We start from the raw sequence: 27,213 nt of genomic DNA, 5'->3' as shown, positions 1-27,213 counted from the left end.
AGTGCAGACCAGCACTTTTATGTGGAAGTGAGACTCCTTGCTTAGGAAAAACAGAAAATGGAAGCATTTGAGGTGAAAGGAGCGGAAGCAGGCAAACAAGGACCTCTATCATTTCCTTTCTGATAAAATTGAGTGTCGTGTGATCAATCTTACTCACTATGATAACCAGTTTATAAGGAGAGAAGTTTTCCTGCTTCCATGATGAGACCATTCTACAGCATGGGTACCAAACTTGATCGCATCACGTGACGTATTGTGACGTATTGCAGAGCCAGGGTGGGCATAGCCTGTGCGTGACACATCCGGTCCATGGGCCACCAGTTTTGACACCCCTGATCTACTGTGTGCTCTTTGAATTACAAAAGCCTCAAAGATTTCCTGAAACTGTTCTACTACAGTTTGTGTCGACTACACACTATTTTTTAGTAAAGGCAAGTGGCCAGTCCTGCAAGGAAAATCCAATGTATACAACGCTTTCTGAGTAGAAAAGTATCAAGGAACTATAACCCAGAGAATTAGGTACTGAGTTCCCATCTCAAGCTGCAAACAGGTAGTCCTCACCTTACAACCATTTGTTTAGTGGCCATTCAAAATTATAATGGCACTGGGAAAAGTGATTTATGACCGTTTTTCACACCCCCAAGACCACTGCAGCATCCTTGTGATCACTCAATCAAAATTTGGATGCTTGGCGACTAGCATGTATTTATGACGTTTGCAGTGTCCTGGGGTCATGTGATCGCCTTTTACGACAATGAGGAAGCCAGGTTCACTTAACAACCATGTGACTAACTTCACAACTGATAAATTACCCTATTTCCACTATGAATTAATTGAAATATTCATTCTTTTTGCATTAACAACAGCAGATCTATCCTGTTCTTCTGCACTGTGTTTCCATACCCTGTTCCAGATTTTTCCACTCTTCTTACAGCCCTTAAACTAATATAAGCACCTAATGTATTTTCCTTAGGGATTAAGATTAGAGTTATATCCTATTTCAGACTCTGTAAACTGTCTAACAAAAGTAAAGTACTCAGAAACAGTGTTCATGTTTCACAACATACAATCCTGTACATTTAGAGGTGAAAGTTCTCACTGAATTAAGCCCTCAAATATCCATCAAAATATTTAATTATCTATACAAGTAAAACCAAGTATACAATTATAGCAATGGAGATAAGTGTTACTAAAATCTGTTTCTATTATAATGGGATTACTTCTCTGGTATATATTTAATACCTCTTCTTAGATGTATGTAATACTATTTATAGTATTAATATTATTAATAATAACATTGTATTAATAATATATTTCATACCTCTTGGATATATATATATATATAAATATATAAATCCCATTTATATCCCGCCCTTCTCCAAAGACTCAGGGCGGCTTACAATCTAAGAAACACAAATCAATGTGCTTAGCAATATGAATTAACATTAATAATATTTATATTATATAATTATGTTTTCATGTGCACATATTACTTCAGAGTAATTCAGAAAATAATAATTTATATTTACTTACACTGGTGACATGGGTGGCATTTTTGTCATAGTATTTTTTCTTCTCGTATTTATCCCTGATAAAAAACTCCACAGCTCTGAATAAGTTAGTTTAAGGAAAATACAAAATAAGAAAAAAAAAGATGCATGCATATGCATGCACAGAGACAAACATACACACAAAAGCTATCATACAACAAACGTTTTCAGTGCAGAAACTGTAATTTTATATAATAATTCTAAAGCCAGAACTGAACTGCTTCAAATTTAGGATGCCTATTCAATATTCATTACTATACTAGAATGTTCTTTCTCATATTTGATTTTGTAAAGGCACATTTACATAATTTTATAACCTTGGTATAATCATTTTGATACATGACAAATACCACATATTTTCTCCAATTTTTCTATTCAGACTAAAGTTTAAAAATGGGAGTTCATTTTTTTTTACTAATATAGCCCCACTTGCACTATATTTATTTCATCACTTCCCCTCAAGGCGCTAGAATAAATTAAACTTGTCATTCCAAGCATATTCACTAACGGAAATTAGAATTTATGATGGATCTATAGCTTTATTTAGATTTCTTACTGATTGGATTCGCTCTTGCTCAACTAGTTTGGAAAAGTGGAAGCATGGGGGTCAAAGCTGGAATACTGGTGATGAGAAGGATTGTTCTATAAGATAAGATAAATTTAGTTTGAGTTCAACCAATTTCCTCAATATAATTTTTTTTTTGCATGAGGAGATTTAAGTTTCCAAACCTTCCACTTTCAAAAATCCACCACCATGGTAAATTCTAATGCGCTATTAATATGCTAACTTTGGCTCTTTAGTTTAAATATGCCAGATGTACCACAGACATCTTTAGTAACTTTACATTTAAGCAATGGGACACTTTTTCCTGTCTTCCTGTATTCCTGAAGTAAATATTATCTTTATCAAACTAAAATGGAAATAGTGTTTTAAGTTTAAACAGCCTAATTTTTTTTTAAAAAAAGTACTTTTACACCTTTCAGAATCCTGACATTTATATTTGGCCATTGTGCAGCATGCATGCATCCATTTTAACATCATCATCATATAAAAGTACTCCAATGTCCCTCAAAAATGGAAATGCAAAAAAGGATACTGATCTGTTTGAGGTCTTCGAAAGTTCTCTGGTAAATTAGCTTCATAAAGTAATCTTGCCTTGGTATTTCCCATCTCCTGCATGCACTGAAAACAATGACAAAAAAGTTCAATTTAGTTTAATGCATGTTAGGATAAACTTGCTACTATAATAGTCATTTTACATTAACGTCATTGCTTTGAGACAGAATAGGACATATTCATGAGCAAACATGTAAAAAAAAAATCTATAAAAGCCTAAGGTGTATAGATGCCCAGGTTACTACTTTTGCAGCTAATGATCATTCCCGTAATATGATAAGAGTTATTGGAATGTTTTAATAGTGTTCTTCAAGTATTATTATGAATGTAAGGCTCTTTGCAAGTCTGAGACATCCATGATAGACAGAGTAGCCTCTCACTCCAAACCATCAATATCCCCATGAGAGGCAATGCAGGCACAGAATTGTGTACAGAATGAAATCATCTTTCCTACTGTCATTTTCAGCCATTTTAATAAGTGAATGAAGAATTCCGCATATTAGAATTTTGTTTTTAAATTTTATCATAGGCATAATGATTAAAATTGGTTTGGCAGGCTCAATGAATTTTTAATTTTGTTTGAAAGCCTCATATCATAAACAAATAATTCTAGACCCTGATTACAAACATCTGCATAAATATCAAGCCATATGGCAGCAAATAAGGATTATCTTGCTGCATACTATTCTTTCTGTTTGTACAAGGAGCAATATGCAGTAGAACTGAAAACAGACATGAACATTTTACAAAAATTATACAACAGAATTTATGTAACAAAAAACAGGATAAACATTTTACAAAAAATCAATCATGGAAACAAAACAAACAAACATTAGTTCATCATTTTTGAATATTAAAAATTGATGGATAAGTATTTTACTACCTAGAACATTATATTTTAAGCTTCAAAAACTGAATATTTAGACACTAAAGTTCTCCAAATTTTCTAGAAGTCAGAATGTGCTATTCTGACCTGCCATAATACTTGAAATAGACCCAATTTGAAGTAAGAAAACTTCTAGAATACTTGGAATGGATTAAATAAGGACTGAACAGAACCTTTGAGTCAGAACCTTTTGCACAATCTATCTTTCGCCAATATCCTTGTTATGTACAAGGTGCTACTAAGATTAGAAAGAAAACTTCTAATTTGAACACTTAAAATAACTTGTTGCAAGATGCAGTTCCCACATAAAAGTGCATTCAGGAAATAATTATACAACTACCTAGAAAAAAATGTTAGTTTTTTTAAAAAAATATTTAAAATACCGTAAGTAAGAATAAAAAAGTAAAGGTAAAGGTTCCCCTGCACATGCGTGCTAGTTGTTTCCAACTCTAGGGGCCGGTGCTCATCTCCATTTCAAAGCCGAAGAGCTAGCGCTTGTCTGAGGACGTCTCTGTGGTCATGTGGCCGGCATGACTAGACGCCAAAGGCGCACGGAACGCTGTTACCTTCCCACCGTGGTGGTCCCTATTTTTCTACTTGCATTTTTACGTGCTTTCGAACTGCTAGGTTGGTAGAAGCTGGGACGAGTAACAGGCGCTCACTCTGTTATGCGGCACTCGGGATTTGACCCGCCAAACTGCCGACCATCTGATTGACAAGCTCAGCATCCTAACCCACTGAGCCACCGCATCCCTACTAAGTAAGAATATTCCTTTAAATTAACATATATTTTAAAACAAACTCTCCCAAAATCTCTCATAATATAACTTGAATGTAACTTTTTAACCTGTATTTGTTCTGGTGTCCATTGGTCCAAGTTGACAGACTTGACTCTGGATATATGCACTCCCAAATTTCTATGTATTCCAGCACATCTGATACAAATAAAGACACCTGTATTCCAGGAAGCCCATCGTGGACCTAAAAGAAATGTATGAAATTAAACAACTGTATTATACCCACAGTATTTAAATATCTATCTATCTATCTATCTATCTATCTATCTATCTATCTATCTATCTATCTATCTATCTATCTATCTTATAAAAATAAAAACTTGTTTTCAGCCTCCTCTGGATTAAGAACCACTGCAATCAGTGCAAAGTCCCTAGAGCATGCCTGGATCATATCACTGAAATTCAGTAGTGTAATATCTACTTTGTTGCACTGTGAGATTCTTCTACTTTTATTTCATTTTTTACAACCCATCTCAACACCTAACCTCTTGGTAGCACAGGATACGAAAAAAATAAGATAAAAACAAAAGGAGGACATAATTAACAGAAATTGTGCAGATGGCAGAAAAAATTAATCCTGCATAAGAGTAGGGTACAACAGTGCTGTTTTAACAGCTTTGCACAATGCCAAAAAGAAAGGAGCTGCTTGAACATCTGGAAGCAAGGAGGTCCATACACAGGCTGCAACAGCTATGATCTACACTTATTCTATCACCGCTTAGGCAGAATAGGGATACCAAGTTGGGTTTTTTTGCTGTGCTCGTCAGATGGGCATACTTAAAACATGGCATTTTGGTGCCTAACCGCTGCTATGCAATAATAGATCTCTGTAGGCTTATGAGCTTATGTAATAGCCATATAATGATGACACCATCCTCAAATCTTCAGAAGATTTATCCCAGCAGATTCATGTGTACAGGGTGGGCCTAACCGCTGCTATCCAATAATAGATCTCTGTAGGCTTATGAGCTTATGTAATAGCCATATAATGATGACACCATCCTCAAATCTTCAGAAGATTTATCCCAGCAGATTCATGTGTACAGGGTGGGCGCTAAACCTTATAGTACTTTGTACTGAAATATTCATGGCCTTAAACACTATCCTTCCTATCCCCTGAATACAGACCGCAACTGCCCGCTCAGATAGAAAAGAGGTACAGGACCCCGATTCCCAGCCCCTATAAGCTATCTAGGAAGATAATATACTTGATGGTTTCAAATGTTGCTGAGAAATCTAATAGAACCAGCAGAGGTGAGCTCCTTGGATCAAGGTCCAGATGGTCCTTCCTTCACTAGGTCTGAATCTTGACTGGCAGGAATCAAGATAAACCATTTTTTTCTAGAATTGTCTGTAACTGTCAGAACCTGTGAGGTTGGCAATTTAAGGAAAGATTTTCTAGAAAGTTCTTTATTGCTAGTAGCTTAATGTAAATGAAACCTGAAAGCCTACCAAAAGTAATTTACCCACACAACATATTGTATGCCTAGTATAATTAAGGTGGAATTACTCTCTTACATTCCCCCCCTCCCCCTGGATTCCAGAATTTTCTCTGCAACAGCCTTGACTCTCCTGGTTTTTCCATCTAGTTGCTGAGCCACTACCACCATTTCAAAAACCATCCTTAAAATGTATCAGAAACAGTTGGGTCAAAGAAGCTTGTCTTCAAGGGAGAAAAGAATACAAATATCTCTTTTAAAATAGATAGTATGACACTCTCTCTCTCTCTCTCTCTCTCTCTCTCTCTCTCTCTCTCTCACACACACACACACACACACACACACACACACACAGAGTTTTTAAAAAAGCACTGAACATTTCCCAGATCCAGCTGCTCACCCTCTCCAACCCAACTGCCAGATGGAGCCAGGGAAACATGGCCAAGCCTACCAGTGGCATAACTCACATCACAGAAGATTTTATCTATTATCTTTGGCTTAGGAAGCTCAAACAGATCCAGTTAATAACATTAGATCCTGTTTCGCTCATCACATTAACTTTGTCTGCCAAGAAACTAACAAAATCATTCAGGCATCCTTCTTTATAAAGGCCCAGGTAATCCTGTACAGATCTGCCAAGTGGTAATCTGCAAACAATAAGCATAGTGAAGAGTTCTGCTCTTACTGTTATTTTATAGACTTAAAACCAAGCTCTTACAAGTGCCCCAATTACATCCATTTTGGGTAACACCACAGCAGAAAGCGTTTAGAAAAAAAAGTTGTAATGAAATAAACGTGGAAATAAATATATTAAGGGTCTGTAAATGAAAATACATCCATTTCCATTCTGAAACCCACCCAAGCCTACTAAAAATGCAAATTGTTTTAAGATTTTCAGAACTGCCACCTGATGACGTCACCCCATTTATGGGGCACCTGCAAGGAAAAAAATGTTGCACTTAGCCAAAAAATTAAAAAAAATCCATTTTGACCTAGTTAGCCCATTTCCACATGTACTGCAGACAAGGATGAACTATTCATAGATTGAATGCAGCCCTAAATCCATCTCTGTCAAGATCAATTATAGACAAAATGTCACCAGAAACATTAGTTCAAATGGAAAGATTTAAGCTATCATGTATTGTCTAGTAGAAGAGAGGTCTGTAGACAAAGTGCTGTCAAAACTATAGAAGGAGACAATATACAATCTGTTGGAAATCGTAGGTAGCCTGTACATGTCCTGATTTTTTCCCCAAACAACTTTATCTGAAGTCTTAATTCTGAATTTTTGAGACTATTAACCCTACGGAACATACTAAGGTTGAAGAATCTTGAATCGAAACCGAAACATACAATTTTATACGAGCAAACAATTTTAAATTGTCCATTTCAAAGTAAAGCGGCTTCTGTGTCTAACCCTCCAGCTATTTTTTTTCTATAGCTCCTTAGGATTTACAGTTAATATGTGTGAAAGCTCTTCAGTCAGCACACTCCCGTTATTGATTTTTGTAAGCTGCTCTAGGAGCTTTCTCCTGTTGAAAAATGGGATAAAAATACTTCTGATGATTGTGTTGTTATCCTGGTACAGAGCTGCTTGTTTGGTTAAGGCAAACTTTCTATCCTCTCAAGTGGGTTTTAAGAGGTTTATTCAGACATTGCTAGAACTGAAGTTGCTTATCTGTTTAAAGAGTTTCTACCCATCAATCCAGAAGTCTCCCAGACAAGCTAACAGAACATTAATAAACCATAATACATGACGTACCTAAACTTGTTATTGAAACATTTGGCAAAGGAAAAGGGGGATTAGGGGAAAGGGGGGGGTGTAAACCACAACTTTTAAAATGAAAACTCTTATGAGAAAAACCAAGGGATAAATAAGGCCACAAAATGGAGCTGGTTTCTCTGCAGTCAAGCAGAAGGAACTACTCTGAACCAGGACACAAAATCAGAGACTTAAGATTCTCCATGTCTTTAACTTATGTTCACTATCAGTGAAGCTAAACTAGATATTAAACAGGAAAGGTAGTCTTGGCAACATATTTAGACATAAAAGCTTCAAAACAGAACTCCAATAAAGATGTATGTCCAGGAATAGCTTACACTTGTATGTACTGTCAGCATTTTGCTTGGGCGTTAGTGTGACTTCATGATGCATTAAATGTGGAACTATGTAAATTTGAATAAACAGGTACCACTTCGGCAGAAAAGTTACTGCTTTCTGTATTTTCATGCTGGCTACATGATGATGGAAGCGTCTATCAGACAATACAGGCTCCCTCAGCTGAGAATCATAGATGAGCTCCCCCCCCTTTGAGCCGGTTATAACTGGACAGGGGAAACCTTTAAACATTTTTTTCCTTTGCACAGAGAGACATTCACTAAGACCTCATAATCCTAATCAGTGTAACTGGGGAGGCGATGTCAGCTGCTATATCTAAAGTTAATGGGAATACTTTGGCTTCCCCTTGATCAAACAACTCATTCGAAATTTACAGGGACTGAATTCTTCCTTGGGAGACGATGGTGTCATGGACTTTCTTATGTAGAAGAGTGAAACTACTAGGTAAAACAAAGGGGGGAAAAGGGGACATAAAACCTTCCTGGAGTCCCTGGGTGTTAATTCTTTGCCATTTTCCTCCCAATAACTATTCTTCTTCATCCGCTTTCTTAGGGGCGCAGAACTACGCGAGAAACTGGCACAGAGCCTGAGGAAATATAATAGCTATGCCTCTTCTTTTCCTTGACTTAAGAGACTTCTGAGGAATAAAATGACAAGTAGCACTAGCATTTCCATCTTTGGTGCTTTTAGAGATTGACCTTACTGCGAGTATCCATGAGTGGAAAGTATGATGGTGCTTCTCTGTACTGAGCCTTCCCATAAACTGTACCTCCATAAGAACTGCTGTGGAGCCAGCTTTCTTACAGAGCCCTGGTAGCACAGTGGTTAGAATGCCATTTTGTAGGCAAACTCTGCCCACAGCCTGGAGTTCGATCCTGACAGGGATCAAGGTTGACTCAACCTTCCGAGGTTGGTAAAATGAGAACCCAGATTTTTTTTTGGGGGGGGGGATATGCAAATAATAAAAGGGACGCGGTGGCTCAGTGGGTTAGGATGCTGAGCTTGTCGATCAGAAGGTCGGCAGTTTGGCGGGTCGAATCCCGAGTGCCGCATAACAGAGCGAGCGCCTGTTACTTGTCCCAGCTTCTGCCAACCTAGCAGTTCGAAAGCACGTAAAAATGCAAGTAGAAAAATAGGGACCACTACGGTGGGAAGGTAACAGTGTTCCGTGCGCCTTTGGCGTCTAGTCATGCCGGCCACATGACCACGGAGACGTCCTTGGACAAGCACTGGTTCTTCGGCTTTGAAACAGCCCCTAGAGTTGGAAACGACTAGCACGCATGTGCGGGGGAACCTTTACCTTTACCTTTATGCAAATAATGCCACTACATTATAAACTGCCCAGAGGGTGCTGTAAAGCACTAAATATTACTGCTATTAAGGGGAAGCTATCTTTCCAGAATACAAAGGATGATGACAAGCAAGAATTACTTGCCCAATGAGCACTATAAGTCCAGAGGGAAGGTCGTCCAATCATCAATAGTAACAGGAAACTGCTGATCTCTACTGTATTATTCCACCCTTAAAATCTGCACATTTCTCAATTCCTTGAAAAAACTTGAAGACAACCCTAATGGGTCCTGAGATGCGGCACAAGTTTCCTCTGTTACTGCTTTCAACATACACACAGTGGGAAGGTTGACGGGATGGGAGGGATAGGAAATCAACAATTGTGTCTCTTGGGGCTGCTGTTCAAAAAGATGAACCCTGAAAATGACAGCCCCAATATTTGAAAAGCTCTCCCTAGATATCTTGGGAGAATATAAGCTTTCCCAGATCTTCAGAGGCCATGGGTATCTGGGAAAAAGTAAAAGCACAAAGGGAAAGGAAAAATAGAAAGAGAAACTGCTATCTTCAGAAAGAAGAAAAGCTTCTAATTTTTTTGTTGTTGTTCTCATATACAGTTTTTTATACAAAAAGCCTGAGAACTGTCAATAAAAACTCTCTGCATAAATTCCAGCACAAATGTTTGAAGGGAAAAAAAACAGCAGTAGCACCTTTTGATATTTTAGTAGGGTTTTATTTTTGTTGGATCTATACATAAGACTAAATTGGTACTTTTTCCATTTCCAAGCACTACTGTACTTCTACCCTTGACCAAAATGCCTAATTTGAGAAGGAACTGTATTTTTAAGATTCAGACGTAATCTTTGATGTTGTGTATTTCATTTATTAGAAATCCTTTTGCATTGTTATAATCTGGTCTTCTTAACTATAACATACTTTATGTATCTTAAACGAATATAAATTGCATCAAAATTACTCAGATGCATTTCAAAGGTTATTATAAAACAGAGCAAGCTATTTAAAAACTTGTAATAGTTATGTTCTGTAACATAGCATGTCCAACAATCCCTTAAGTTCTGCCTTTCTTCACCCAGTTATAACTAATATGTATGTAGAGGATTGTAATACTGAACTATGCACATCTTTTGGATGGAGATCAGACCATTTGTAATAGAAGCCAAAATGTAAATATGACTTTAATTCCAACTGAACTAGCTTCTATATATTGTTTAAAACAGGGGTCCCCAACCCCCAGTCCGTGGACCAATACCAGGCCACTGGTCCACACAAACAAGAAAAGCCCCCTCCAGCACACAAAACCATGCACCCTCCCGTCTTTGGAAAAACATTTCTCCACGGAACCGGTCCCTGGTGCCCAAAAGGTTGGGGACCTCTGGTTCAAAAGATCTATTAAAGAACATGGGGGGGGGGAATTCAAAAGACAAGCAAAATATTTTCCTGAATTATAGTTAACGCTAAGAGCCTTACTTTGAACATATTTTTGTGAAAAGAACTTTTCCTTAAAATGAAAATGTCGTCTTCCACATTACTGCTTATTGATAGAAGGCAACAATTACAGTTTTCAGAATTTCAATTGACATAAAAATGATTATCTATTAGTAATATCTACTCTGAATGACTTTGAATATTACTCATCTTTCTGTAGTTCGGATTATCTTTATTATATTGATTTAGCTACAGGATAAAATGCAAAGTGATGACCACAGTGTTCCCTGTGATACTCCTGGTGTAGGAAGCAGGAAAATGGCTTTCTTGACATCTGCCAATCCCAGAGGGTTCTATAGTTTCTCTCTTTACTAACAGCTAGCCCAGGGGTAGGCAACCTCGGCTCTTTTATGACTCATGGACTTCAACTCCCAGAATTCCTGAGTCAGCATAGTTGAAGTCCATGAGTCATAAAAGAGCCGAGGTTGCCTACGCCTGAGCTAGCCTTTCCTGATGTTGAAGGAATTGTAACTTAAAGCCAACTGATTACCCGAGCAATTCACTTGGTTAATGGTTCCATCTAGCGGCACAGTATATGTAGGCACATAATGAGTAATTTAACCTATAAGCCATTAAAAGGTGGGGTTCTGTTGTCATTATGTGAAACCAAAGATAATAAAAATATGACTAACAAAAGTGCACATTCTATGAAGATTGATGTTTTAAATGCATCAAGTTCTTATTGAGAAAGTTACATTATTGTTGCACTTATTTCAAGGATGGGAAAAGCAATGTGATGCTTATGAGCACCACAGATATTTTGGTATCCACAAGATCTCCAGACTCAGCCAATTTTATGCATGCATGCACTCAGCCATACGCACAAACATAAACACATAAAACAGGAAGCGGGCAATTACAAATGAAAGCATCAGCTTTCAAGCATCATCCACATCCAGTAGTAATATTTCTGGTTGAAGGCTGTAGAAGGCTATACAGAGACAGTGTTAAAATACATGGCAATTAGTAGTAGTTAGTTTAGCCTAGGAAAATCAGAAAAAGTGGAAAATCAACTCAAAATTGTTTCTTTTTGTTATTAGTAGGAGAGAAGGATAAATGTCAGGTTTTCAATATTCTGTTATAGTCCATATCAATATCAATCAGGGTGCTAGTATTTGTTTTTCCTTACCTGGTCTACCTCAAAGAGCTGACAGAGGCACACTGTTATTTTTTTTAAAAATAACATAGTCATGGCTTGACATTTATTCTGAAGTAATATGAGAATATAGATATTTTATTGATTTATATGGAGTATTTATACTGCTTTTGTTAAAAATTATTTCCATTGTAATAGTGAAATGTATAATAAAAATAGTAAAATGCTTCTGTCACTCTTTAGAACACAAGCATATGATTAGGACAGCTGATAATAAGAAAAATCTACTTAAGCAGGTTTTCATTTGTGGTAAAAAGCATAAAAACAGTGTATTTCTTTCACTTCTTCTGACATTACCTAGCATTACCTAGCACTTCTTCTGACATTACCTAGCACTTTTATAAGTCTAATTTTTGTTGTTGTTGATTTTTAGGGGAAAGGCCCCATTAGAAATAGGTCCATGGCAGCATGCTAAGCTACCTGAATTTATAGAAATGAAAATTAAAGACTTGGTATCTTTTACCCTGTGTATCTTTCTAGTACACAAAGCAAAGAAACTTTGGAGAAATGTAAATGATTTCACTTTTAAGTCACAATCTAAAATTGGCTGCCTAAACCAGGCATGTCAAACTGACGGCCTGCGGGCCAGATGCATCACAACGAAACCTCACCCTCCCCATTGCCGCCAATGGGGAAAAAGTCACGATATGTCACGCGATGTCACGTGACGTCGCGAGTTTGACATGCCTGGCCTAAATCCTTGGTGAAAAAGCAATCTGATTTTTTAAGTGTTCAAACCTGAAGGTTTATCAGTAAATAATGCAGAACCTGGATATCCTAAATAGCTAAAATTCAACTGACGGGAAATTCTGAAAGCCCAACTGCTGATAGTTTTCTTTAACCACAGAGTCGACTTCATTGTACTTTCTGCTATTTTTTTTTAGCCCCATGTTTTGTTAATTTGTGTTACTGCTTATGCCAAAGTAGAACTTTGAAATGTCAACTGCTATGTTTTGACTGCTTCAATTTCTTTAGGGCTGAGTCTAATTAAGTCAAATAAGATGCATTGAACAAATGACAGTAAATAACGCATTCTTGACTGTCAGACACATTCTTGTCAAACCCTTTGGACAAATGTCTTGCTGTGCTGTAATAAGCCTGTTGAAACCAAACCTAGTGAGTTTTTCCCCTATATTTTATGGTTTAAAAAAGGAATTCCACTGAAGCTTTACAAAACCTTAATATACATACCTCCATAATTTAAGATAGATTTTTTTACTTTCTATCCCCGAAATTAGTGTCTCTCTCTATAATCAGCCATTTTATTTCTGTGGGTTAGGAATCTTGCCATGTTATTTTTGAACTATACACTCTATGTGGATTTGAATTCCCTAAGGATAAGTGGCTTATTATCACTTATATCTACCTGGTCTGGAGATCCAGAAAATGACTACAGGTTTCATTTCATATAATTAATGTGTAAGGAGCTGGTAAGGATTTAAATAACATGATCAAACTTAAAGTGACATGCTTTCTTATTCTTCTCTGAAATAAAAGACACATGCTCTGTTTTACATTATTTCCTTTGTTTTCTCCCACAGCTGAAAGGTATCTTATAGACATGTCAAACTCATGATGTCACGGGACATTGTGTGACATATCGGAACTTCTTTCCCATTGCTGGCAAAGGGGTGGGTGCGGTTTCCTTGTGACACGTCTAGCCCGTGGGCCAGCAGTTTGACACCCTTGTTATAGACTCTTTAGTATGCTACTAACATGGCCAACTTTGCTAAATTACTCATCTTGCACCCCTCAAAGGATGTCCAAATATTTCCAGAGCCCCTGCTCACTCCGTTTCACAATTCCAATCTTTAATCTTTTCTCATTTTATCATGGTTATCTTGAGCACATTAAGGTACAGTGTTAGAGAATGACATATTACTGTCAACTTTTTGTAGAAAACCTAGGCATAAATAACAATCTTTGAAACAGTTGCGTCTGAAACATCTTTCTCTTGTTTAGTCTAACGTAGGACTTAATTTACCTAATATATTATAACTGAAAAAGATTCAAACATTTTCAGTTCTATTAAGTACTCTGTTTTAACATGCAGTTTATATATATATAACCTCCACAGAACACCTCCACAGAACACACCCCCTCTGGCAGTTTAAAAAAGAGGAACAAACAGCCACATGCTTCTCCCAGAAGAAGGAAGCTAAAGCCTGATGATGACGGATGGGATTCCGTCGAAACGTTGCGCCTACACCTCTAGTTCTACGCGGGGAAAAACCCGAAAAACCAAGGATCCACATACAGGCACCCGCGAAAACCTCAGAATATATATATCACCCCAAAACTATCGCCAAAATTGAACATTTTAACAACAGAATAATCAGAGAAGCCATTGAGATAGAAAAACGCCCCCACAGCATAAACAAATGAGATGATACCTCTCGCCTACCAACCATTTGGAAACCCGCCTTGATTGACAGACGAGTCCCAACCACCAAGAATGATAGACCCAAACTCATGATAACACCACATGACATCACCACCACACAACCATTCAAAAAGCAAATCCGAACCCACAATGATAACGAGGCACAACCACAAAACAGAAACCTAACTACAGCTGCAACATCAGCCACTTTAAACCCCTCCAAACCACACAATAAGCAAACTGACACCCACTATAAAAACATGGCACCACCACAAACACGAAGCCGAACAAAAGCAGCACAACTCACCAGCTCAGGTCTAAGGCTGGCAGCTGAGACCAGCCCATCCACTCAAAACACACCCCCACCCAATCAGAACACACCCACCATTCAAAACACACTCCCACCCAATCAGAACACACTTACTCCCCCACCCAATCAGAGCACACCACCCACAGAACACACCCCCTCTGGCAGTTTAAAAAAGAGGAACAAACAACCACATGCTTCTCCCAGAAGAAGGAAGCAGAAGCCACCAGCCTGATGATGACGGATGGGATTCCGTCGAAACGTTGCCCCTACACCTTTAGTTCTACGCGGGGAAAAACCCGAATAACCAAAGATGCATATATATATATATATATATATATATATATATATATATATATATATATATATATATATATATATATATATATATGTTTCAAATGTTAACTATTTATATATATATATATATATAGATCTAGAGTCTCGGGTTTCTTCCCGCGTTCCTTTCATCTTCAGAAAGTTGTGGCGACGTTTCGACGAAATCCCATCCGTCATCATCAGGCCGGAGTGTTCCTCCTGCTGCTTCCAGGAGCAATGCGTGGTCTGGCTGTTCCTTTCCTTCCAACTGCCGGTGGGGCTGTGTTCTGACTGGGTGGAGGCGTGGCTGCTTTCTGATTGGGTGGGGGTGTCCTCCGACTGGGTGGAGGCGTGGTTGTCTTCTGATTGAGTGGAGGCGTGGCTGTCTTCTGATTGGGTGGATGCGTGGTTGTCTTCTGATTGGTTGGAGGCGTGGCTGTCTTCTGATTGGGTGGATGCGTGGTTGTCTTCTGATTGGTTGGAGGCGTGGCTGTCTTCTGATTGGGAGGGGTGTGTTCTGAATGGGTGGGGTTTTTTGTTGTGTTGTAATATCCTGAGTGTTGTGATTTGGTGTCCTGAGGAGTGGGCTTCGCCTCCTTCTCTCTTTCCTCCGCCCGAGTCCTCCTCATGCCCTTCGGGGACGAGTTCCTGCCGCTTTTCCCCACGTGCGAAGGAGCCCGACCCGCCTCCCGCCCTGAAACCGTCCAGAAACACCCGCCGCAAGGCCGATGGGGTGAGCCTTTCCTCAAAACTAGGGCTTAGTTTTGGAGTAGGGCTTATATTAGGCCCACCCCTAAAAATCAAGCTAGGGCTTACTATCGGGCTGGGTCTAACTTTCAGGGAAACATGGTAATAGTTTTCCTCTTTTTTTCTTAAATAACATCATGATTCCAGTTCTAGATATCACATCTAGATGAAGCTTCAGTGTTAAATAAACAGCAATAAAATTAAGAAAATAGCCAAATTATCTAAAAAGCCCAATAAAAAAATACCGACCAGAATGTTCTAAAGATTTTAGCATTTAGCTAAAAATGGAAAAGTCATCCCTAGCAATAGTAATACAAAGTTGTAGTTACACTGTTAAGTTGGCTCGATTTTGGTAACTGCCAATGAAATGTATATTCAATACAGATTAAAGGAAGCCTCTCCCAATTTATGGAATGTATTAAGAATCCTAAACAACACAGAATCAGGCTAGCATCATTATTTTAAACTGAATCAAGGAAAAACAATGGAAAAAAGTACTCCAGGATTAGAGAACGCTATCAGCAGTCTTTCCTTTACTTCACTTCAGGGAGTCATTTAGTAATTGCCCCACATAGTGACATAAATTTGCTCTTTTACTGAACTTCCTTTGAGCTGAGTTTGAGAAAACTTTTCCTGCCATTTGGGTTCACCTGGTTTCTGACACAGTAAAACAAAGGGAAGCTGAAGTAAAATCGTAAGCGGTGATGTGATTTTCCACTTAGAAACCACTTTGGTTAATAACCAAGTTGCTGGTCCCAAGAGTGGTAGCTAAATGAAAACCACCTATAATAGAAAGTAAGAGTAGGTAAGAAATAGGAGATGCTGAGCATGCTATAATTCAGGGGTCCCCAACCCCCAGTCTGTGGACAAGTACTGGGCCGTGGCATGCCAGAAACCAGGCCGCGCAAGCAAAGCCGCCTCCGTGGGATGCAGGCACAAGTGAAACCACGCCCCCTCCACTCCATGGAAAAACCTCTCTCCACAGAACCGGTCCCTGGTGCCCAAAAGGTTGGCGGCCTCTGGTATAATTAATAAAAAAGAAGTCACTTTGAAGATCATAAGTAGCTGGTGCACAGACCATGAAGAAAAAGAGAAGGCTGAAACATTTCCTTACTTGCCTGGTAAGTCTTCTCAAAATTTTCTTTCAGGAATAAACTACCTGCCCAGAATAATTCAGCTGAATTTCTGAGCCACAATATTTTTTCTGTCACATATAAAATGAAACACACTTCCAGTTTTGCACGCATCCCTATATAATGTCCTCTGTTTTTACCATTCTTCCAGTGGCCACATTTTGCAAGGGGTAGTTTTAAAGGCAATCCAATAAAATATATCGAACCACTCTAGCCTGGAAATAACATTTAGGAAAGTCAGACATTGCTGTAACAAGTAAGCCAAAGACCAAAAAAGGTTCAAAAGACCACCCAACTATCTAGTTCACCTTAGAAAAATTTTAGAGTAAACTGCACCCTAAGGCACAGAATCCTTAATCAATGCCATTTTGTTTCTTTCTTGGTAAACATTTTTATTCACTTATCTTAATCCAGGGCCATACTATCTGGACACAGTAGTTTTATTACATTTATGATACCAATCTCACCATGAGTCAACTCTAAGCAGCTCAGAAACAAGATAAAAAGCAATATAAAATATTACACTATTAAAATGATAAACATTAACATTAAAATTAACAAAGATGTCTAAGGAAGTAAGATACAATGGAATGAGGTGGAATCCATAGTGCAATGTTTCCAGTACATCTTAGAATAAGAACATGGAAACAAGAGAATTGTGAGGACAAATGTTCAAACTATTTCATCTCAGAATATTTCCATATATTTCAGACATCATGTGATCTCACAATGATTCATTTCAAAGTCAAAATAGGTTTGAAGTTTTTTAAAGATAGAAATATTTTTCACACCCTGTATGGCATCTTTCAGCACAATTCTTTGCAGACCTTTCTGAATTTTCATTTTGTTCTTAATAGGATATGGTTCGATAGATGTTAACCTACCTACTCTCTGGGAACAATCCCATAGAAAGAGTCCCAACTTTTCAATCCGATGTAATGCCCCAGAAGAATATTAATATATTTGTTTTTATATTAGATGTGCAGGCACAATCAATATATCCCATTATCTTTTAATGTTTGGATGTAGATTTCAGCTTTCTTTCAGACTGCACAGCATCAAAAGGTTTTATAAACCACTACTATCATATTAATCAAGATTTAATCATTCTCCTTGTTCCTCATCACTTCTCCAAAACAAACAAACAAATAGCTATAAAGCACTATTTAGCCATGATGTGAATACAGTTAATGGTTTGTACAGTAGAGGAACAGTACAATTCTATAATCTGCTGATATTTACACAGTTACACAGAGTAACTGTGTAAACTACAGTAGTTGAAATGTGGTCACTAATATATTTTTGACATCAAGAAATATGCATAGTAGCTGCTGGTTTAAAGTAAAAGAAGGCCTGAACTTTGCAGCTTCCAGATATTTAATGTAAATGGTGTTTTGTCTTAATAAGGTTTTATCACTATATTTAAACTTAAACTTTACAGATCAGTTAACAATCCTAACAGAATTTTATCTTTGTAAATGATAAAACAATTATGAGACACAGTGGTAGCCAAAAATGTGTCAGTTTTAATATTTAATATGGTAAATATCAACAAGTATAACCCATACAAACAGTCCTCCATAATTTTCTTGCAGTCCTCCACAATTTTTTAAAGGATCCTGAAACAAAAATGTTTAAGAAGCACTGCCTTAGACTTTACAACCCAACATAAGTATTGGCATACTGATAGATTGGGGTAGAAATGAGTTACTTTTACAACATTCAAGTAAGCTTCTATCATAACCCTTTAACAGTAATTCTGAGATGATGCGTTTGACTGTGGCAGTGGGAACAAGGCTGATGTGAGGAACATATGTTATTAGCCCAGACTCTGCAGCTAGATTTCCAGATCTGAATCTTTTGAGATTATTCTGTTACATATCCACTGCCCCCTGCATAGCCTGTATAATCTGTCCTGGAGGGATGGGGTAATTGTGAGGGGAATGAAGGCTGCTGGTTGATTGGTTGAGTCACGCAGCCTGGCCTCTTAGTTTACTAAGTGCTAAGGGCAGGAACAGCTAGGCTTAGGTGTGTATTGTTTGGAAAATTGATTTGATGAATTTCAGGAGAGTAAAGGCAGAGCTGGAATAAGAGAAGAAATGAAGGCGGGTGATATGGGCAGACAGAGAAGTGATGGGGATCTGATATTCATAAGGTGTTAGCTCAAACTGATCCAGCATTCCAGCCCTGAGAATTCACCTAAGTCATTGGAAAGTAGATCTAACATCAGATCACTCTTAAATGGCATTTTGCTGTTTGTTAATTTCAGAGAACTTCCAGGTTTTCATTTCCTCCAGGAAATGAAATGTTAGAACAGACACCTAAGAGTACCATTGCAGGAAGCTGAAGAGTAAACCTTAATGAGCCCATAACATCAGATTGACATCATCAGTATGTTGATGATACTCAGCTGTCTCATCTTGACCTTGGGCCAGCCAAGTGGTGCCTGGAGGCTGTTGGAGACTGTGTGGGGAGGAACAGACTCAAGCAAAATCAAATAACTGGGCTATCTAGCTCAGGGGACTATCTGACTGGGGCTGCACTTATCCACTTAAGGCTGGTGTGCAATCTGAGTGTTTTCCTGGACTTTCAGTTCCTGTTCAAGGAACAGAGAGCAGCTGTGGCCAGGAAAACCTTGAGATCCATCTTGTATACCAGCTGCATTAGTTCCTGGACCAAGAGGCTTCCCTTTACATTCAGTCATGCCTCAGTTATTTTGCTTGTGGGCCACTTGGTCCAAAATGCAGCACAGGAACCAGTTTTAAGCAGCTCTCACAATGCTCCTGTAACATCTCTTTCCTGCAAGCTGCACTGGTTACCAATAGGTCCCGGGTGCAATTCAAGTACTGGCTATCACTTATAAGGTCCTACATAGTATTGGGGGTAGTTATCTGAGAGGCCAACAGTCTGCTTTGCCTTTTGTGCATCTTATACAATTAGATCAAGAGTTGACTCTTGGTCCCATCAATAGAACACTGTCATCTAGCAGGACCCCGGAAGTGTGAGTGCTCTGATGGAACACCTGTCCCCTGGAATATCACCTGCTCAGAGATTTAAACTGCATGTAACCTCCCAATCTTTAAATAAGCTTTGGACCCCTGCATCTTAACCCAAGCCTTGAAATAGAATAGTTGATGGACCCCTTTACGTTGGGTACTGTAATGGAAAGAGATTTTTTATTGCTCCCTTTGGGCAACTGTCAAATTTTCGTGATACTGCAATATTTCTTTCTTTTGTAAGGCAGCCAAGTTATTCTGGAGTTGGAGAGCCTAGATATGTTTTTTTATAAATAAATTATAAATTTATACAGTCATTTTGTACAGGTTTGTTTTTAACCAATGAAAACAAACCAGAGTTTTTCTCTCAGAAGAATGATTCCAAGGTAAATTAAGTACACCCCAGGAAACACATGTTCTAAAAACTATTTTTTGAAATATTTCAAAAACTCTAAGTGTGCCAGTAATGAATCACACATATAATTTAATGTACATCAAGAGTCCATATTCCTTTCATTAAAGGTTTTAGTGTTTAGTACTTCCTATCTAAATCTTAAATGTATTGTAAAGCAGAGTCCCCCAACCTTTCTGGCTTTGTGGACAGGTGGGGAGTGGGGGGGAGAGAGACGATGCTTCCCTGCGAGCGGTGGGCAAGTATGTGTGTGGGCAGCTCCATCTGCAAAAGCAGCAGGCACGCTTGCCCAATACCTGTGCAAATGGAGCGTCAAGACACGCGCTCGCCTGCTGATCGTGCGAGTGGGGATGTGCGCCCGTGCTCACCTGCCACTTCTGTGGCCCAGTTCCAAAAGGCTCAAGGCCCAGTAATGGGCTGCAGCCTGGGAGTTGGGGATCCCTGTTGTAAAGGAAAGCATATAAAAATGTCTTCTGCTCTACTTTTAACCTAGGGGGGGGAAACATATTTATAAGAAAATATCACCATTCCTATGAAACATTTTGTCATTTGGATTACTAAAACATTTCATTTTAAAGTGTGAAGGTTTTTATGCAAATTTTATTCATTCTAAATAGAAAAAAATATGCCTAATTTATGGATTTCAATTTCACCTAATGTAGCTGAATCCTGCAAGAATAAGGACAGGCAAAAGGATTGGATTTTTTTTTTTTTTGCATAAGGAATAAACTTTGGAATTCATTAGCATGAGATGTGATGCTAGATTGGATAGTTTCTAAAAGGGGTTGGACCAATTTATGGAAGTCACAGGAATCAGTCACTATTAGCCTTATTGGTAGTGTGTCTTTCTCTGAAGGCCACTGCTGGGAGACTAGGGGTTTCCTTTTGAAGTTGGTTACACACTGTGAAAACAGACAGGCCAGGGTAGATAGGCCAGATAGATAGTTGTGGATTGTTTATGTTTACATATTATGCTCTTAATAAAAGTAAAAAGGTTTCCCTGTAAAGTTGTGTCCAACTCTACATTCATCTTTATTTCTTGGCCAAAGAAGCCAGCGTTGTCCAAAGACAATTTCCGTGATCATGTGGCCAGCATGGCTATGCACCACATGGAATGCTGTTACTTTCCCACTGAAGTGATACCTATTAATCTACTCACATCTGCATGCTTTTCAGGTGGGCAGGAAGTGGGACAACAATGGGAGCTCACCCCATTGCACGGCGCCCAGGTCTTGAACCGCGGTTGTCAGCTTTTCAGCTGACAAGCTCAGCATCTTTAACTACTGAGCCATCGTGCCCCTTATCTTAATATGTAATCCAAATTGTTTAGTTTTGCTAGTAGACACAATTCTCATTGGTGAAGCTGGAAAAGGAGTGCTGAGACTTCAGCATTTGCCATGGAGAGCTTCACAATATCGGAGCAATATTTTAAATGTCATAGGAAGTTGCAGAAACAGTTCAAGCCCATTCAAAATACATTAGATTTCACCCAATATTTCAAGCTTATTCCTAACAGATCTGCTGGCCCTTAATGTTGGTCTAAAACTGGACTCTTTTTGTTGAAATAGGTTTTTCTTACTAAGAAAACTTGGTTTTTATATTTTAAAGCTTTCCTATTTCTCAAATGGCAATTAAAATACATCTTTAAAATACTTTCTAGTATTGGCAATTTTGCTTATTTACTAGCAAGCTACAAACCTACTCCCATTTATAAAGGAAAGATTCTGCTTAAAAAAAATAAAGTAGATCTTAATTTTTTTAGATAAGCTGCACTGGAAAAATTTATTGTAAAACCTATCTTACAAATATTCAAATATATCTGTTCTTTATACCTCATAAAATATCAATATGTAATTTTATATACCGATTACACGCACATATGTATACTATAAATTTAAATTTGATAAACGTATGCTGCTCGGCAGATGCCTTAGTGGAAGCCTGGGAAAGGACGGCCACGGAGGCACTTGACCGAGTTGTACCCTTGCGGCCCCTGACCCGGCGCAGATCCCAATGGGCTCCATGGTTCTCCGCGGAGCTCCGGGAGATGAAGCGTCGGAGACAGGGCCTAGAGAGCGTTTGGAGGTCCAGCCGATCTGAATCCGACCGATTGCGACTAAGAACCCATATTAGGTCTTATCTCGCAGCGATGAGGGTAGCGAGATCTAACTACTTCGCTGCCCTCATCGCGTCCGCAGATAATCGCCCGGCCGCCCTGTTCAGGGTGACCCGCTCCCTCCTTAACCAGGAGGTGAGTGGGGAACCCTTGCAGGGGCGTGCCGAGGAATTTAGTCAACATCTGTTGGACAAAATCGCTCGGATTCGGACCGGTTTGGACTCCGACTGGGCAGTATCGGACGATCAGGACACGAGCGATCTTGTCAATGTCACCTGGGAGGAGTTCGATCCTGTAACTCCGGAGGAAGTGGACAGGATCATGGGGAGGCTGAGCTCCACCACATGTTTATTGGACCCGTGCCCTTCCTGGCTGGTTTATGCAGCCCGGGAGGGGACACGAGGCTGGTTCCAGGCGGTTATATCTGCCTCTCTGAGTGAGGGTAGTTTTCCCGCCGCCTTGAAAGAGGCGGTGGTGAGACCTCTCCTCAAGAAGCCTGCCTTGGACCCGGCTGTTTTGAATAACTTTCGTCCGGTCTCCAACCTTCGCTTTCTTGCGAAGGTTGTTGAGAGTGTGGTGGCGCATCAGCTCCCTCTGGTCCTGGATGAAGCGGATTATCTAGACCCGTACCAATCGGGCTTCAGGCCCGGGTACAGCACGGAGACGGCATTGGTCGCGCTGGTGAATGATCTCTGGAGGGCTCGGGACAGGGGATACTCCTCTGTTCTAGTCCTATTAGACCTCTCAGCGGCTTTCGATACCATCGACCATGGTATCCTGCTGCGGCGTCTCAGGGGATTGGGAGTGGGAGGCACGGTTCTTCAGTAGTTCTCCTCCTATCTCCTGGGACGCTCGCAGTCGGTGTTGGCAGGGGGGCAGAGGTCGACCGCGAGGCCTCTCGCTTGTGGAGTTCCTCAGGGGTCGGTCCTCTCGCCCTTCCTGTTCAACATCTACATGAAACCGCAGGGTGAGATCATTCGTGGTTTTGGAGTTGGGTATCATCAGTATGCTGATGATACCCAACTTTTCATTTTGACCCCAAACCACCCCAGTGATGCCCTCGACGTGATGTCCCGGTGCCTGGAGGCGGTCCGGGTCTGGATGGGGAGGAACAGGCTTCGACTCAACCCTGACAAGACGGAGTGGCTGTGCGTACCGGCATCTTGGGATATTCAGGATATCCCACCCCTCATTATGGGGGGTGAGTCATTATCTCCTGTAGATAGGGCTCGCAACTTGGGAGTCCTCCTAGATTCACAACTCTCCTTAGAAGACCATATCGTAGCTGTGACTAGGGGGGGCCTTCGCCCAGGTTCGCCTGGTGCGCCAGTTGCGGCCCTATCTAGACCGGGATGCCTTGCGCACGGTCACTCATGCGCTCGTGACCTCTCATCTTGATTACTGCAACGCTCTCTACATGGGGCTACCCTTGAAGACCACTCGGAGGCTCCAACTGGTACAGAATGCAGCTGCGAGAGTTGTACTGGGAGTCTCCCGATACTCCCATGTCACACCTTTGCTCCGCGAGCTGCATTGGTTGCCAGTTGTCTTCCGGGTGAGGTTCAAGGTGTTGGTAATGACCTACAAAGCCCTTCATGGCATGGGTCCAGAATACCTTGGGGAGCACCTGCAGCCGGCGTCAACTTCCCTCCGCCCAGTACGCTCCCACAGAGAGGGCCTCCTCAGGGTGCCACCGGTCAAAGAATGCCGACTGGTGGCCCCCAGGGGGAGAGCGTTCTCTGTGGGTGCACCGGATTTATGGAACCATCTTCCGGTTGAGCTCCGGATGGCGCCCGATCTCCGCTCCTTCCGGCGCGATCTTAAAACCCATCTCTTTAAACAAGCTGGCCTGGCCTGATGGGACGGGGTGGGATTTTTATAAATGACTTCAATTTTAAATTTGTATTAATTTATGGGAATTGTTTAATCATGTTTTAATAATTTTAATTTTTGTATCTAATTTTTATGTATTGCCCTGTTCACCGCCCTGAGTCTCTTGAGAGAAGGGCGGTATACAAATTAAATAAATAAATAAATAAATAAATAAATAAATAAATAAATAAATAAATAATAAACCTACTCCCATTTATAAAGGAAAGATTCTGCTTAAAAAAATAAAGTAGATCTTAATTTTTTTAGATAAGCTGCACTGGAAAAATTTATTGTAAAACCTATCTTACAAATATTCAAATATATCTGTTCTTTATACCTCATAAAATATCAATATGTAATTTTATATACCGATTACACGCACATATGTATACTATAAATTTAAATTTGATAAACGTATGCTGCACATATCCCAATTTCTTCCACAAATCACATTCCCTGCATTTTTCTCGTAAAATAATTCAGAGAAAATTTTATGACATCTTCATAAACTGCAAAAATGTTATACTCTAATGCAGATTAGGAAAACAAGAAGGTAAAATAAATTAAGACTAAATCAGCCTTAAAAGCAGGCCTCATCTTGAAAACAAGTAAAAAAAATCAATCTCGATGTCAAAGGGGGGGAGTGCAAATGGTTTGGACCACTTTCCTATTCCTTAATTTGTTATCTAAGATTTCTAATATAGATGGCTTGATTACCATTTCTACATTTTTATTAAAGAATACCATTTTTCAAAGGAGTTTGGAATGGACTGCTTTACATTTGAATCTACAGTTCTTTCTAATAGAAAGCTTAAATTTTATTTGGAAAAGTCACAGATTTGAAAATTACACAGTAGAGAAACAGACTGAATTTATAAAATCAGCAAATGACATTTCATTAAGATAAGGAATCATGGCATTAATGTAATTATAGCAATCTACCGAAATACATTCCACTAACTTTTGCAATCAGGATTCTCTTTTATTCTCAGTGTGCCAATGTTTCCCAGAAGTAATTCAGTATTTACAAAGGTAGCTACTTCCTGTGCACTCAGGAAAAGCAATATTAACCTTCTGATATGACTCATATCTTTCTTCAGCCAGGACTGAGAATTGAGCAAAAGCAACACAAACTGAGAAAGCGACAGGGCAAACACTACTGTACCTACCTAGAAACCGCAAAGCTTTTCCTGACTCTGAAATAATGGAATGATCTAATCCATTCATGAAAGCGTAGACAGATTTCTAGCTTTATATATATATATGTACGGTTTACATTCATCCCTCCATTAACTGACCTGATTTTACTGTCGTTACGTTAACGAACACAAATAAAATGTAAGGGACACAACCAAAAATCAGCTCACAATTAGAAACGCCAAAAATGAGAATAGAATTAAATGACCAGAGAAAACTCCTGTTGCCACATGCTTCCACAAAGGCAAAACCTTAAACAGCTGCTAACCACCCCTAATAAACCAAACGGCGCCTACGCTTGCCTCTTGCTCAACGTGGCTTGCTCCACAACCACAATGGTGGGGCAGTAGGCTAATGCCTCCTTAAGTAACACCAGCTGCCTGCAATTAGTGCAGGTTCGAGTCCCAACCAGGCTCAAGGTTGACTCAGCCTTCCATCCTTCCGAGGTAGGTAAAAAGAGGACCCAGATTGTTGGGGGCAATAAGCTGACTTTGTAAAAATGCCGCTTGGGGTGTGTGTGAAAGCCCTAACAAGCAGGCATATACATAGAATGAAGGCTACTGCTAAGCACATTGGTTTGTGCTTTAGATTGTAAGCCGCCCTGAGTCTTCGGAGAAGGGCGGGATATAAATGGGATTAAACAAAAAAAATCAAGGCGGTCCCTAAAATAAGCGAAGCCCGATTTCTACACCCCGAATGCTTCCATTCACCCCGCCCCCCGCTTCACCCAAGCCAAAAGAGGCTCGCCTCGTTCTTGCCTTGACGTCTCTCGCCTGGATGAGAGGTGCCCCATTTCACCTGGCTTCACCCATCACCTCCATTCACCTGACTCCCCCTCCACCCACCCCCACACACACCGGCCGGCAAACCTCGCAAGCCACGCCTCCTTCCCCAACGAGCGCCCCCCCTTCCCTTCCCCCCCCAAAAAACGCACCTTTGGCCTCGCAGTCCGCGCAGTACTTGTTGTCCTCCTCTCGCAAGAGCTTGGCCAGGATGGCCTGGTGCTGCTCGTTCTGCTTCTGCGCCTTTTCTCGGCAGGAGCGGGTGGACATGGCGAAGGGGAGGTGGGCAAATGGACGGGCGGGGAAGGGGGGGAAGAGCGAGCGGGGAGGTGAAGAGAAGAGCGGCGAGAGAGAGAGAGAGAGAGCAGCAGGGCCCGGAGGCGGCCGGCGCGCTCGGACGACCCAGAGGAAGAACTCCAGCGGCAGCCGGCAAGCCGAGGGCGGCGGTGGTGGCGGCGCTTCCTATTTCCCCTCCTGCCGCTCCCAGCTGGCTCTCGCTCGCTCGCTCGCCCGCTCGCTCTCTCCCTCCCTCCTCCTCCTCCTCCTCCGTCACGGCGACTGGGAGAAGCCGGCGCGCCGGCTCGGCCAATCAGCGGCCGCCGGCATGTCAAGCCAGGTAGGGCGGAGCGGCCTTCGGCGTTCTCAACCGGAACTACTCCTGGCCAACCCCGCATCCGCTTGCGCAAAAGCGGTGCCTGACATCTTACTCAAGCGGAGTGACGCGCCTCTGTCGCTGCCCCGCCCCGCCCCTCGCCTTCTCGTCTCTCTCCCCGTGACAAAGTAGTTCTGTGGGGGTTCGGAGTTTGCAACCAGAGAGAGACAGAGAGAGTGAGGATATGTTTCTTGGCATTCCGATGACACACTCCCCCTCCCCTCGCCATTCAATAAGTGGTTTCTAAGTAAAGTAGGGACACGTTGGCTCAGTGGATTAGGACGCTGAGCTTGTCGGTCAGAAGGTTGGCAGTTTGGCGGGTTGAATCCCGAGTGCCGCGTAACAGAGTGAGCGCCTGTTACTCGTCCCAGCTTCTGCCAACCTAGCAGTTCGAAAGCACGTAAAAATGCAAGTAGAAAAATAGGGACCACTCCGGTGGGAAGG

The 27,213-nt window shown here is 40.5% G+C and overlaps 1 protein-coding gene across 4 annotated transcripts in view; it reads right to left on the bottom strand.

Annotated features, from left to right (window-relative positions):
- SMAP1 (small ArfGAP 1) overlaps positions 1 to 26,684 on the bottom strand; it is a 66,957-nt gene extending 40,273 nt beyond the window's left edge. For 2 of the 4 annotated variants that reach the window (XM_083350622.1, XM_083350624.1), the window contains exons 1-4: positions 26,270 to 26,684; positions 4,401 to 4,534; positions 2,648 to 2,733; positions 1,534 to 1,609 (exon numbers count right to left, since the gene is read on the bottom strand). In XM_083350622.1, coding sequence (XP_083206748.1) covers positions 1,534 to 1,609; positions 2,648 to 2,733; positions 4,401 to 4,534; positions 26,270 to 26,387 — 414 coding nt within the window. In that variant the 5' untranslated portion in view covers positions 26,388 to 26,684. Of the gene's footprint in view, positions 1 to 1,533; positions 1,610 to 2,647; positions 2,734 to 4,400; positions 4,535 to 6,256; positions 6,353 to 26,082; positions 26,139 to 26,269 lie in introns of those variants that run through there. The other 2 variants (XM_083350623.1, XM_083350625.1) reach the window with 2 other exon arrangements.
- Positions 26,685 to 27,213: the final 529 nt, after the last annotated feature.

Source organism: Vipera ursinii (genome assembly GCF_947247035.1).
Source record: "Vipera ursinii genome assembly, chromosome: 1".
NCBI classification, from domain to species: Eukaryota; Metazoa; Chordata; class Lepidosauria; order Squamata; family Viperidae; genus Vipera; species Vipera ursinii.
The sequence above is the reverse complement of the archived record's forward strand: the minus strand, read 5'-3'. Positions and strand labels throughout refer to the sequence as shown.